A 13,543-nucleotide genomic window follows, 5' to 3' on the forward strand; every position below is an offset into this window, starting at 1 on the left:
CCAGCCTATAGAACCCCACGTGCAAGACCATTTAAATTTAATCCTCAATTTTTCACTCATGAATGTGTGGGAGGCTAGCTTTAGGAAGTCGATGACTCCCCTGTCTCGAATTCTGAGAAATGCAAACTGGATTAGGCTTCATGCAAGCTTCTCGGTTTCACCAAGCCCAAGCAACAGAGTTGAGGAGTCCTGTTACCTATTGTGTGGGGTTGGAAGTTTGGGCAGGGGTTGTTCTTAGGGGTGAAGTCTCACTGAGGATAAAGATTAAACGGCAACACCGAGATCCAAGAGTATGCACATCACACAGTATTTACAGCACAGAAACAGGCCATTCGGCCCAACAGGTTCATACTGGTATTTATACTCCACATGAGTTTCCACCCATCCTTCTTCATCTCAGCCCATCAACATATCCTTCTATTCATTTCTCCCTCATGTGTTTATCTAGTTTCCCCTTAAATGCATCTATGCTATTTGCCTCGACCACTCCACATGGTAGAGAGTTCCACATTATCACCACTCTCTGGGTAAAGACGTTTCTCCTGAATTCCCTATTAGATTTATTAGTGACCATCTTATATTTATGGCCCCTAAGTCTGGCTCGCCTGCAAGTGGAAACAACGTCTCTCCATCTACCCTATCAAGCCCTTTCATAATCTTAAAGACCTCTATTGGATCTTAATTGGATGTTTGATTTAATCTTTAGATTTGGCTTGAGAGATCTCTGTTTGCACCTCTATGGCTCACAAAGATAAAAGGTGTGGGCATTCCCAACTCGTACTTTCTTCACAACTCTGCAACTCCTCTTCTCTCTCAGTGTTCCCTCTCTTCCAAAGTCTACATGCTTTAAACCCTAAGCGTGGTGCCTGAAAGGGTGGGGAAGCAGAGTCAACAGTGGCTTTCAAAGGGGAACTGGATAAATGCTTGAAGAGTAAAAAGTTTCTGAGCTATGGGGAAAAGGCTCTTCTGGAAAGCTGGCACAGGCACGATAGGCAGAATGGCCTCCTTCACCTTTCTAATATTCTTTGCTTTTATCGCCACTCATTCATGGTTTACTTCATCTCTGATACTTTTCAATTTTGCTGAGCTGTTTTATGCTCTGGGCATTCTTGTGGTTGCAGTAATGACTAGCCAACATTCGTTGAAAGATTTGTTTGAGGAAACAATCTTAAAGAAGTTGAATGATGGTTTTTAGTTGTTGGGGTAACTGTGTACAGTACTGGTCTCTTTATTTAAGGAAGGATGTAAATGTGTTGGAGGCAGTACAGAGAAGGTTTACTAGACTAATACCTGGAATGGGCGGGCTGTCATAGGAGGAAAGATTGAACAGGCTAGGCTTGTATCGGCGACTTGATTGAAACATATAAGATCCTGAGAGGTCTTGACAGTGGATGTGGAAAGGATGTTTCCCCTTGTGGGAGAATCTAGAAATAGGGGTCACTGTTTAAAAATAGGGGGTCACCCATTTAAGATAGAGATGAGGGGAAATTTTTTTCTCTCCGAGTGTCCTGTGTCCTTGGAATTCTCTTCCTCAAAAGGCGGTGGAAGCAGAGTCTTTGAATATTTTTAAGGCAGGGGTAGATCGATTCTTGATAAGCAAGGGGGTGGAAGGTTATCGGGGGTAGGTGGAAATGTGGAGTAATCAGTTCAGCCATGAACTTATTGAATGGCGGAGCAGGCTCGAGGGGTCAAGTGGCCTACTCCTGCTCCTAATTCATATGTCCGTATGTCCTCTCCCAACTCCCCTTTCCACTACTTTATCCTTTCTGTCGCCATCCTGTGCCCCCCTGCAGTCCTCGGCCATGTTGTTTTCACCACTAACATCAGTTGAGTCAAGAGTAGCTTTCCAAAGGAAATGGGACCAATAGTTGAAGGGCAAAAAATTTTGCAGGGATATGGGGAAAGAGCCATGGGGTGGGACTAATGTTCTTTGAAAGACACAGCACAGACTCGATGGGCTGAGTGGCCTCCTTCTGTGCTGTGTGATTCAACGATCAGTGCACTGTCAAAGCAGAAGAGTGTTGGCAGTTCCCGCCAATGTAACCTCTTTTCCTATCTCCAACAGTCAACCATCCCTTTCGACTACTTGAACAATTGTCCTAATAATCTAGCCCTGAGACCACGTGTGATCCACTTCACTTTGACTTGTGGCCCTGGGCAGATCCTGCTGCATATAACTGAGCGCCTCAATTCACGGCTGGCCCCAACTGTGGGACTTTGATTCTGCTGAAAATCAGCCGTGTTCCCTCCCCAGCTCCTCCTGCTCTCAGGAAAAGGGAGACTGTTGGCTCGCATTAGGAAGCAGAGCTATAGCCTGCAGCAAGTGAAAGGGTCTAGTTTAAATAGAACTGTAGGTCCCTGTTGAGAAGTGCCTGTTGGGTCTCCACTTGGTAACTGCCTAGAGCAACCTGGCTGAAATAAGTGTATGGGGAAATTACAGGTACACAGCACATGCTAGCACGTGTGGTGTGTCCCATTGTAGTGTTTCTGAGAATGGCCACGAGGGAAGATATTGGTTTGGAGCACGGTGCATGGCAGGAACTAAGCAGGAGGCACTGTTGTAGAACAAGCCCTCTGTCGTTATGAGGGTTTCCACCTAATGGGCTGGATGAGCACAGGCGAGGCGAAGTTCATCTTCAGTGCAAAAAGCTCTCAAGGCCCCAATCACCTCAGCGCTGCATTTTTAATCAGCTCTTCCAGGGTGGAGGAACAGTTTGCGAACGCAACTATAAAACAGAAGAAGTCCTGACTCTCCGATGCATCCCTCCCCTTCCAACTGTGTGATCAAGAGAATCTTTTTCCTCTTCTTTCTGTACTTTGTAATATAAAATACTTGCTGGCGTGTGCACCCGACTCAACAGTGAAAAAGGAGTTTGGGACAATTGGCTCCCTGTACAAAAATGAACTGACTTCCTGAACCCTCCCCCACTTATTTCAACATTATTGGTGTTCTTCTGCCTCCACATTTGTTTCTCATCAAAGCACATTTCTATTTCTTTTTTCTTTGCCCCGCAATTTGAGTGCGGACTGTTAAATTTTGGTGATTACGTTCAAGTGGAGCTGTGACCTGATCTGACATCAATCTTCCTGTGGGAGGCAGCTTTAGGGTTTCTATTCAGCCTAAAGAGGCTGCCATCGCTTCCCTGCTCTCGACTCCCATCAAGAAATGGGAAAATTGACTTTGTCCTCTGCTAGATACGAACATTTTAATCGTTTTCCGTATATTGCTGCCTGTGTGAGTTTTGTCAGCAATTTTTTAAAAAATACTCTCAACTTTTCTCCCCTTTCCCCTAAAAGTTCTCCTTCCTGCAACAACAACTTTTATTTATATAGCACCTTTAACACAGCAAAACGCCCCAAGGCGCTTCTCAACAGTGTTATCAAACAAAATTTGACACCAAGTCACATCAGGAGATATTAAGACACATGAGCAAAAGCTTGGTCAAAGAAGTCAGTCTTAAGGAGCGTAGTAAGGGAGGAGGGAGAGGTAGAGCGGGAGAGGTTTGAGGAAGGAATTCCAGAGCTTAGGATCCAGACAGCTGAAGGCATGACCGCCAATGGTGGGACGAAAGAAGTAGGGAATGTACAAGAGGCCAAAGCTGGAGGGTGGCAAAGTTATTGGAGGGTTGCAGGGCTGAAGGAGGTCACTGAGGTAGGGAGGGGGCGAGGCTCTGGAGGGATTTGAACATGAGAATGAGAACTTTAAAATCAAGGCATTGATGAGCTGGGAGTCAGTGTAGGTCAGCACAAGGGTAATGGGTAAATGGGGCTTGCTGCGAGTTAGGATATGGAATGCAGAGTTCTGGATGAGCTGAACTTTATGAAAGATGGAAGATGGGAGGCCGGCTAGGGAATCATTGACTGAGACTGGAGGCAATAAAAGCATGGATGAGGGTTTCAGCTGCAGATAGGCTGAGGCAAAGATGGAGACAGGCAATGTTACAAAGGTGGTCTTCGTGTTGAGGAAGATATGGGGATGGAAGTTCAGCTCCGGATGCAAATGTGAAGAGTCTGATTCAGCCTGAGACAGTGGCCAGGGAGGGGGAACGGAATCGGCAGCTGGGGAACTGAGTTTGCGGCAGGGTGGAAGACCATGGGTTTGGTCTTCCCAATGTTTAATGGGAGGAAATGGCAGCTCATTCAAAACTAGATGTCCGACAAGCAATCTGACAACACAAGGGGGTCAAAAGAGGTCATGATGAGGTAGAGTTGCGTGTTGTCAGAAACCCGAAATTATGAATTTGGATGGAGGTGACAAAGGGCAGCATGTAGATGAGAAATAGGAGGGGCCCAAGGATTGATCCTTGGATAATTGCAATAGCCAAGCTGGGTGGGAAGAGAAGCCATAACAGGATATTTTTTGGCTAGATAAGAATGGAACCAGCCATACCCAGCTAGACGACGAAGGAGAATCATTGGAGGACGATAGTGTGATCAACCGTGTCAAAGGTTGAGAAGGATGAGAAAGTAATAGTTTATCATGGTCACAGTCACACAGGATGTCATTTATGACTTTGATTTGAGCTGTTTCAGTGCCAAGGCATGGACAGAAATCTGACTAGACAGGTGGAGTTGCAAGAAAGGTGGGAACAGGTCTGTGAGGCCACAACACGTTCAACGAGTTTGGGGAGGAAAGGAAGGTTGGAGATGGGGTGAAAGTTTGGAAGGACAGAGGGGTCAAGGGTAAGCTTTTGAGGAGGGGTGCGCTGATGATGGCAGCTTTGAAAGGGAAGGGGAGCATTACCTGAGGAGAGAGAAGTTAACAGACAGGCCACGAAGCAAATGGTCAGGGGCTTCATTTAACATCTCATCCAAAGGAAGGTACTTCAGCCAATGCAGCACTCCCGCAATGCTGCACCAAAGTGCCAGACCAGATTAGTCCACAAATCCCAGAGTAGGATGGAAACCCAGAACCAGCGGCAAAAATCCTTCCAACAACCTAGGCTGATGCTAGAAGGAAGCTCTATAAGCTAAACCTCTGAGAAATAAACCTTTGATTACACTTCCAAACAGTCTCTCTTTTGTCTAACAATATATAAATAGCTCAATCTTTGTTTATCTTTTCAGAGTCTTCTTGTGAATTTGACTCTTGCCAGCACAGTTCAGATCTGTCAGTGACTGTAACTGACTGCCAACCCCATTTCGTCTGTTCAGCTCAACTTCATGGGAGAGCCAAAAGCACGCTCAAAAATTAGTTGAAGTCAAAGGAAATAAAGATCAGGAGAGATGTAATGCTGGCTGGCAATTTGCTATGGTTATTTCACACAATCACACCAAGTCAAAAATCACACCGTCTGTGTAACACCCACTCAACACACTCTGTCACACAGGTATGACGCACTCTGTGTCACACAGGTACGACGCACTCTGTGCCACACAGGTACGACGCACTCTGTGCCACACAGGTACGACGCACTCTGTGCCACACAGGTACGACGCACTCTGTGTCACACAGGTACGACGCACTCTGTGCCACACAGGTACGACGCACTCTGTGCCACACAGGTACGACGCACTCTGTGCCACACAGGTACGACGCACTCTGTGCCACACAGGTACGACGCACTCTGTGCCACACAGGTACGACGCACTCTGTGCCACACAGGTACGACGCACTCATACACAGTGTGTAACACCCATATATAAGTTCCATATTGGCCTCAGAAAGGATTCTGCAGCAGATTGATCAGAATGTTGCCAGCCAATGTCCCCACTCAGCCACACACGCGCACAGCCCTGCAGTAGCCCGGAAGGTACCACTGATAGCTTGTTCCAGGTTAAAAACCACACATTTATGGTCACGCAAAAAAATATAAAGGTCTGGCATTGAAAAAAACTGGCAACACACCACGACGACATTTTACAGGCGTCATTGGTTACCAGGGCTCCAAGGGTTAGATAATGAGGAGAGCTTACATAAACTAGGCTTGTATTCCTAGGATTACAGAAGTTCAGGGGTGATTTGATTGAACATTTTAGGATTTTGAAAGAAATTGATATGGCGGATAAAGAGAAACCTTTTCCACTGGTAGGGAAGTCCAGGACAAGGAGACATAACCTTAAAATCCAAGACAGGCCATTCAGGAGAGAAGCTCAGAAACACATCTTCACACAAAGTGTGGAACTCTCTCCCACACAAAAAGTAGTAGATAGTAGCTGAATTAATAGTTTTCAATCTGAGATCGCTAGTATTTTGCTAACCGAGGGTATTAGAGATATGGGGCCAACGCAGGTGGGTGGAGTTAGCAGATCAGTCATGTTCGATTGAATGACGGAACAGAATAGAGTGGCTGAATGGACTCCTCCTGATGTCTAAGTCTAGCTCCAAGAATATGACTTCCCCTTTCCTCGTGCAAGCATTTGTTTTCTCCTCAATAAGTTAGAACTCTTTAAAATGCCAAGTCTCTCCGAGTCTTGAATCCTGCTCCCATATCTGGGAAGATATCTCTCTCACACTCCTGGGCAAAATGCAACAAAAGCTTGTTGTCTGATAGAGAGAAAAGACTGCACAGAAGGGAAGGATTACCCATGTCTCTATTATATTGTTACTAAATAGGATCAATGCTTCTGTGAACTTCTCTCTCCTGTTCCTTCTAAGTCCCAAATGCACCAAGCTGCATGTTCTTTTGTCTCGTTACACTGTCTTCTATATTGATGGCAAGACCCATTCTCTAACCTGAAAACTGTGGGCTGTTCCTTATCTCCCACAATCTTCCATTCCTTCTACACCCTTCCCACTCCAATCTAGAGTCTTACAACCCAAGCCTGGTGTCACCGAATCCAGACTTCCTGATTTCCCTCATCCCTTATAATCTTTCTGGCTTTTGTGCTCTTGCATTATGGGCCCTGGTTCCTTCACCCTGGTTTCTCAACCAATAATCTTATTACATAAACATCTCAAGCCCTTGCAACTAGCTGGAAACCAACAAACGTGAACTAACTGCTCTCAGTATTATACCTACTCATTCCTTTATCTGCCGATGATATTTCTGCGTTAATGTGTGCGATGCCAATGCTGGAGAATAGGGCATTTTCCAACTTCTTGGGTCCATTTTTCAGGTATAGTGTGAATTGACAGCCCTTCACCTCTGCCTCAGCAACAACCCTCAATGCCGATTCACTAAATGGGCAGTCCCAGCTTACCCAGTGTGATATATTGATCTTCCATGTCAATCTTCCTCGTGGCATTCCCGGGCATGATTGCCAGTTCATGCCAACTTTGGAGCAATGCTGGGATTTGGCCCTGTGCCTGCTATGGAAGCAGCTTCAATGGCAAAAATGTGCTGGGTTAAGGGGAAAGAGGAGGGGGGAGTGGAACTAGTTGCACAGCTCTTACAAAGCAGCGGCACAGGCATGATGGGCTGAATGGCCTCCTTCTGCACTGTGTCATGCTACGATTATATGATGATTCCTGTTTTTAATGTAATATAAATTGGCTTTCAGCCTTGAGGGTCCATATCATATTGCATTCATTACACAAAGCAAAAACAAACAGTGAACAATATCCCATTCATTTCTGCATATTCACCGTATCCTGTTTTAGGTTCTAGTAGAGCTTGTTCAATCGCAGTTATTTTTCTCTCTATTGGCAGATTTTCAAGCCACAACAAAGTCCAAACAAACCATCCTTCCCCAGCTTCCTTGGCGTCAAATAAATAAATAAGGCTAACCTTGCAATGACCTAAAGAATTAAAACCACAAAATTCCTCCAACATTGTCCTTTCTGGACCAATCTAACCAATCGGAGCCTTCCTACCAACGCACGGACCAAATTTCTGGTCCTGTGTCATCAGGAGAGTGCCGACACCACACAGGGAGGTGAGATCTCCTTCTGCAGCCGCTTCTACACATGCTAGTATAGTGGTTCTGGCACCGGGCCAGCAACCCAGAGGTCTGTCATTCATTCCCGCCATGCCCAGTTATGAAAGTGAACTGAATTAAATCTGGGCTGTCACCTGAAAAAATGCTTTTGTCCTTCAGTCAAAGCAACCTGCCATCCACATGCAGGCTGGACTCCAGTCCCTTAACTATCGGTCAACTGTTAAAAGCCTGGCCGAACAAACATGCAATAGTTACTAAACAAGGAGGAGGAGCACGCCCAAGCCAACGAGGGATGCTCAAGAAATGCATCCTTACCAGCTTCAACGACATCTTTTATTTATATAGCTGCTCAAACATGTAAAATGCCCCAAGGCACTTCACAGGAGCCAAGATAAGACTACATTTGACACTGAGCCACATAAGGAGATATTAAGACAGGTGGCCTTGGTTAAAAAAGTAACTTTTAAGAAATGTCTCAAAAGGATGAAAGAGAGATGGAGAGGTTTAGGGAGGGACTAAGCAGCTGAAGGTACGGAGGTTAGAGAGAAAGGGAGGGGCTTGAAACCAAGGATAAGAATTTTAAAATTAAGGCTTTGCCGGACCAGGAGCCAATGTAGGTCAAGAGCACCGGGTGAATGCGACTTGGTGCGATTTAGGATATGGGCAGCAGAGCTTTGGATGAGCTCAAGTTAACTTCAACATCACTTGAAAAATAAATTATGAATGGAGATATTGTTCTTACAGGGTCCTAATAAAATGATGTAATCTCTGCCTTACCTCAAGCATGGGAGGTACGCTAATATCAAAATGAACATCTTACTCTACCTCTCCCCTACCACTGTCTCACCCCAATATATCCAGTTCAAATCTTGCTTGATCTTAATAAATATGCAACAGTTTCAATTGTCCTCTGCAAATATTCTGTGTTTCTTGTTTCATGGCGTTGGGTTTAAATCTACATTAAAGTCGATCTGCTCTCCCTTACTGCATTCATTTCATTTCTCCAGAACCATGCGAGTCCCTTTGATTTCCCATGTACTTTCCATCTGGCCACCTAGCTCAGTGTCATCAGCTGCATTTTATGGAACTATATATAGTACCTCTGCCATGCTTATGAACCATACGCACAGAAAAGATCCTGCAAACCTCTGCCAGTCGCTACTCCCCAAACAAACCATTTTGCACTCATCGACACTTGCTGCTTCCTCAGTTTTCAATCCAGTCAGTTAATTCCCATTAATTTAACATTCCTCATAAGCAGCATACCTAGACATTTATTAAGTGCCTTTTGGAAAGGTATGGCTACCGCTAATAGGCTTTTCTCAGTCACTGAATGAGTTAGCTCCTCAAAGAACACACGTAGATATCCTAAACACGATCCTGTTTCCAAGAAAACCAGGAGGAATGAAGGATGTGAGGAAAGGATGGCCCATGGTGATAAACACAGAGGCCACGACTTTGGTCTCTCTACATGCCCGTTTTTTTTCCCAGTGAGAATGGAGCAGGCAAGAGGCTTGCTGCCATCTTGCAGCGGACCTTGACTTAGGTGGCTCCTGTCGTGAAATAAGAAAATAGGTCCAGATATTGTGACTGTGGTTGGGTTATGGAACAAACTGTGGGTGGCAACTGGGCAAGTTGAAAATTCAAAAGGCTTCAGGTGAAGTAAGAAATGAAAGGAGTTTCTATTTCTCCACACATTGGTAGAAATGAGTAGCAACATCCTGTACAAAGCGTTTTATGTTGTGCCTTTAGAATGAGCTAGATGGGACTTCAGGTTATTGAAAAGGTCTCAAGGTTATTGGATTCAGTCTAGACACAGATTATGGCTCCAGTTCGATTGGTAATGATATTAGGTTGAAAGGTTTAATCAGTCGCTATTAGTAGGGTTGGTGGGAGGATTGTCAGGGAGAAATTTGCTCTCTACATTTCTGACAGGTTTACTGGTTACCCAACACATCCAGGAGACTAAAGTTAGCTGGAATCTGAAGCAATGAGGGTTTTCTACATTATACAAGGGGGCACTGGATACCTGAGTAGCTTTTCATTATTACATGGTCTCCTACGGATCTCTGAATTGTACCTGACCCACAACGTGCATATCATCCAAGTTTCTCAATGGCTTGCCACAAGTCTGATTCTCAGCATTGTCTCCCCAATTCAATACATCTTTAAACATGCACTCCATGACAGTTGGAACACAGGTTAATGTTGGATCAATATTAAATTTTCCTATATTAATCTCACCTGTCTTCTGCACCCTTTATTTATTTTATAAGAGATACAGCATTGAAACAGGCCCTTCAGCCCACCAAGTCTGTGCCGACCATCAACCACCCATTTATACTAATCCTACATTAATCCCATATTCCTACCACATCCCCACCTTCCCTCAATTCCCCTACCACCTACCTATACTAGGGGCAATTTATAATGGCCAATTTATCTATCAACCTGCAAGTCTTTGGCTGTGGGAGAAAACAGGAGCACCCGGCGGAAACCCACACGGTCACAGGGAGAACTTGCAAACTCCACACAGGCAGTACCCAGAATCGAACCTGGGTCGCTGGAGTTGTGAGGCTGCGGTGCGAACCACTGCACCACTGTGCCGCCCTTTCTTGCTTCTCCAACTAATCAATATTACTGAAGTCACTGTTTCACCAATCTAATATCTCTCGTTCCTCAAAACGCCAAATATATCCCATCCTATCTGCTGCTCCTTCTCTCTGAATCCCACCATGTTGAAATCAAGTCTCCTAGTCTCCTGCAATAATCCATTCTTTCATTTGCCCTGAAAATTGTGGCATTCCTTACCCACTTCACTCGTTCCTTCTACAATCGACAACATTTTAAATCCCACATACTATGTCACCTGATCCCTACTTTCTGATTCGTCGCATTTTCTATCTATTTTTTTTTCACCCCTTTGGCCCTTCAGCTAGGTTTCTCAATAAATTTATGATGAACAGTCTTCCATTCACAATGTATATCAATCAAACCTTAGGCGTTGTACTACAAAGCATAAAGAGAGGGAGAAAATCAGTCCTTTTCTATTGGTTTTTCTGACCTTGGTGAGACAGTATGTCCCCAGGCGTAGGAACGGGGGGAATTTAAAAGTAGTTGCTAATTTACCAAAACTTGGTACAACCATTTGCCTCTACTTGACCTCTGGGCATGCCTATATATACCTCTTCCTCACAGAGAGAACCTGATCAATCACCTTAAAGAAAGAAGGCGGGTTAACAGCACAAAGCTCCATATTCGCTGTCCCATTGGTGTTCTGGCATATCCTGGAACAATACCATAGGAGATCAGCTCATAATAATAACAAGCAAAACCTGACCATGAGATCTGCTACATTCGCCATAACCAGGAACGAGAGGGCATATCTGACACTAGTGTGTGTCGGATGTGTGGCTCTTCTCTAGCTGTTCTAATGCAGATTGCGAACAGAAGCTGGAGAACATTCCACTAACCTGTGACTGCTGCGGGATATTTACAAAGTTTCCATCCCGTGGTCCAATGCTGACAAACCGGTTTGCAGAGGAGGAGCTGGGCGTCGAATACGCTGTTAATAAAAAATGCAGTGAGATGGTCAAGAAGGTATGAGGAAGAGTTTTTATTACATTGTACTCAAGGAACTGATAAACCCTTTCATGTTCTAGTTTTCTCCCTCACTTTCCTGAAATCTCGATTGGGGTGTGGAGTGGGGGGGTGGGGGTGGGGTTAATCTCATGGGTACTGACCATCCTCTGGTGCCTCACCCAATGAGCATGACTGCAGGTACTGGCGAGTCATGTGACCACAGCTCTGTCAGAGCCAAATGTCATTGGCTCTCATCCAATATCGTCATAGGTCCACTGTCCAATAGGAGACGGCAATCAGGAGCAAGGATTCCGATTGATCTTCATCTAGGGGAACTATGGACAATGATAGAACTTTTAGCGATGGCACAATTGTGATCAGTTAACTCAGCACTGACCTTTCAACTATTTTCCTTCAACTCTTTAATAGACAAGACTTGTGCTTCTTTATAGTTTATTATTTAACCTCCTCCCCCTCCACCACCCCACATCTTCTCCATATGTTTGAGTTCTGCATTAAGAGAGCTCTGCTTCCTTGCAGGACAGCAATCAAACACAGTCCAACCGTTTGGGCCGTTCCATGTGTTGTCTAATTGCTCCAATGGCTGCTGGGATAGTTTGGTCATTTGGAATTTAATTCCGAAGCACCGTCAAAGCACTGAGGTAAATTGATCCGATTGGAGTTTGTGATAAAGCGGGTTGTACATGATCTGTGAAAGACGTGGGCTTTAGTGGGCTTTATACCTTAAAGGTGAGCTAGCAATGCGTGTCAAAGAGTGTCCTGATTTCACCCTACAAACTCAAGAGCATCCATTTTAAAAGGAGCTACACTGTCCTGCATTTCTCTTGACACTCCTGCTGGGGTATAGTACCACAGGCACCGAAGACCCCCGTTACCTGACGTGAGTGACCCTTCTTCACATGTGAGCCAAAACTGTGCCAACCAAGGGAAGGTGGGAGCTGCCACAGTCGAGTCTATTGTCCACACGAAGATAGGACCCAATTTCCATATTCAGAAGAGCCTATCGCCTAGGCTCCTAAGGGGGCTGGTGTTAACAGGGTAATAAGGCCATTCACCCTATCTTTAGGCCTTCAGCACCCCATTTACATCGGGTGAGGACATCAAAAATCAAGCCCAGCTGTTACTGGATAGCCAACAGGAGCTGAAACACTGGCTGATTTAGCCCTCAGCCCTGAAGCTGCCTAGGCCCAACTGTAGCATCTAATATTGGATTGCCTCTTGTTGGAGGTGTCTTCACATGACCTCCCACCCCCGATGTCTCCATCCTGTTGCACAACCTTTTCCCCCCCATTTCAAATATTTATATGAAGAATAAATGAAAGTATTCAAAGAAAATAATTTTTAAAAATGACATTTTTATTGCCCCGATGATTTTTCTCCCGAGTTTGCTCCCAGCTCTCTCAATTCCTAGAGGTTCCAGGGCAATTCTAGAAGGTTGGCAACACAAATCTGTACTGGGTACCCTGGGTAAAGGCAGCCAATTTAACACTGACGGATGTGTTCAAACTTGTGATTGTCCTGGTCAGTAGGATTCACTTACAGGTGGTTTTTTTACAACTAAGCTATGGCAAAGGGAAAGCAGCAAGAACAATGGATATCCTTGAGTAACACCAAGAAGCCACTCGGCAGTCATGTGAAAACACTTGTCAACCCCATTACGCTGACTAATGTGCAGGCAAATCAGCTTCTTGTCAGATCAAAATCTGTGACTAACCAAACTGCAATAGGCTCCCACTTTGCATTTTCCCCACACTCAAATTAGTTGCAGCTACATTGAGAGCTGCAAGGGGACTTGAAAATGAAGATCCACCCTTGCCTGACTGGCGGCCTTGCAAGGCCCAGCTCGGGGGCAACGGATGCGGGGCTCCCATACCGGCACTCCAGGGGCCCATTGTTCTGGGGGGGGGGGGGTTCATCCCACCATGTCATCGGAGGCATAACCCACGAGACTTTATAGAAGTGACTTCCCGGTGAATTGCCTTGCAAAACTCCACCGGTAACATTCCTCACATAATTCTCCACTCTCCCCACCAGGGCAATAAACTTGCTTCAAATAAACAAAGCAGCCATTTGAGAAGCACGATGCCTGACGGCAATCCCACTCGGTGTAGAAAAATCT

At 45.2% G+C, this 13,543-nt stretch overlaps 1 protein-coding gene across 7 annotated transcripts in view; it reads right to left on the minus strand.

Annotated features, from left to right (window-relative positions):
- The window catches only part of nfixb (nuclear factor I/Xb), a 342,103-nt gene that overhangs the window by 26,469 nt on the left and 302,091 nt on the right, over positions 1 to 13,543 (minus strand). For all 7 annotated transcript variants that reach the window (XM_068021133.1, XM_068021132.1, XM_068021135.1 and 4 more), the window contains one exon: positions 11,295 to 11,386. In XM_068021133.1, the coding sequence (XP_067877234.1) occupies positions 11,295 to 11,386 (92 nt within the window). The remainder of the gene's footprint in view (positions 1 to 11,294; positions 11,387 to 13,543) is intronic.

This window comes from Heterodontus francisci, chromosome 43, assembly GCF_036365525.1.
Source record: "Heterodontus francisci isolate sHetFra1 chromosome 43, sHetFra1.hap1, whole genome shotgun sequence".
Classification (NCBI taxonomy): Eukaryota; Metazoa; Chordata; class Chondrichthyes; order Heterodontiformes; family Heterodontidae; genus Heterodontus; species Heterodontus francisci.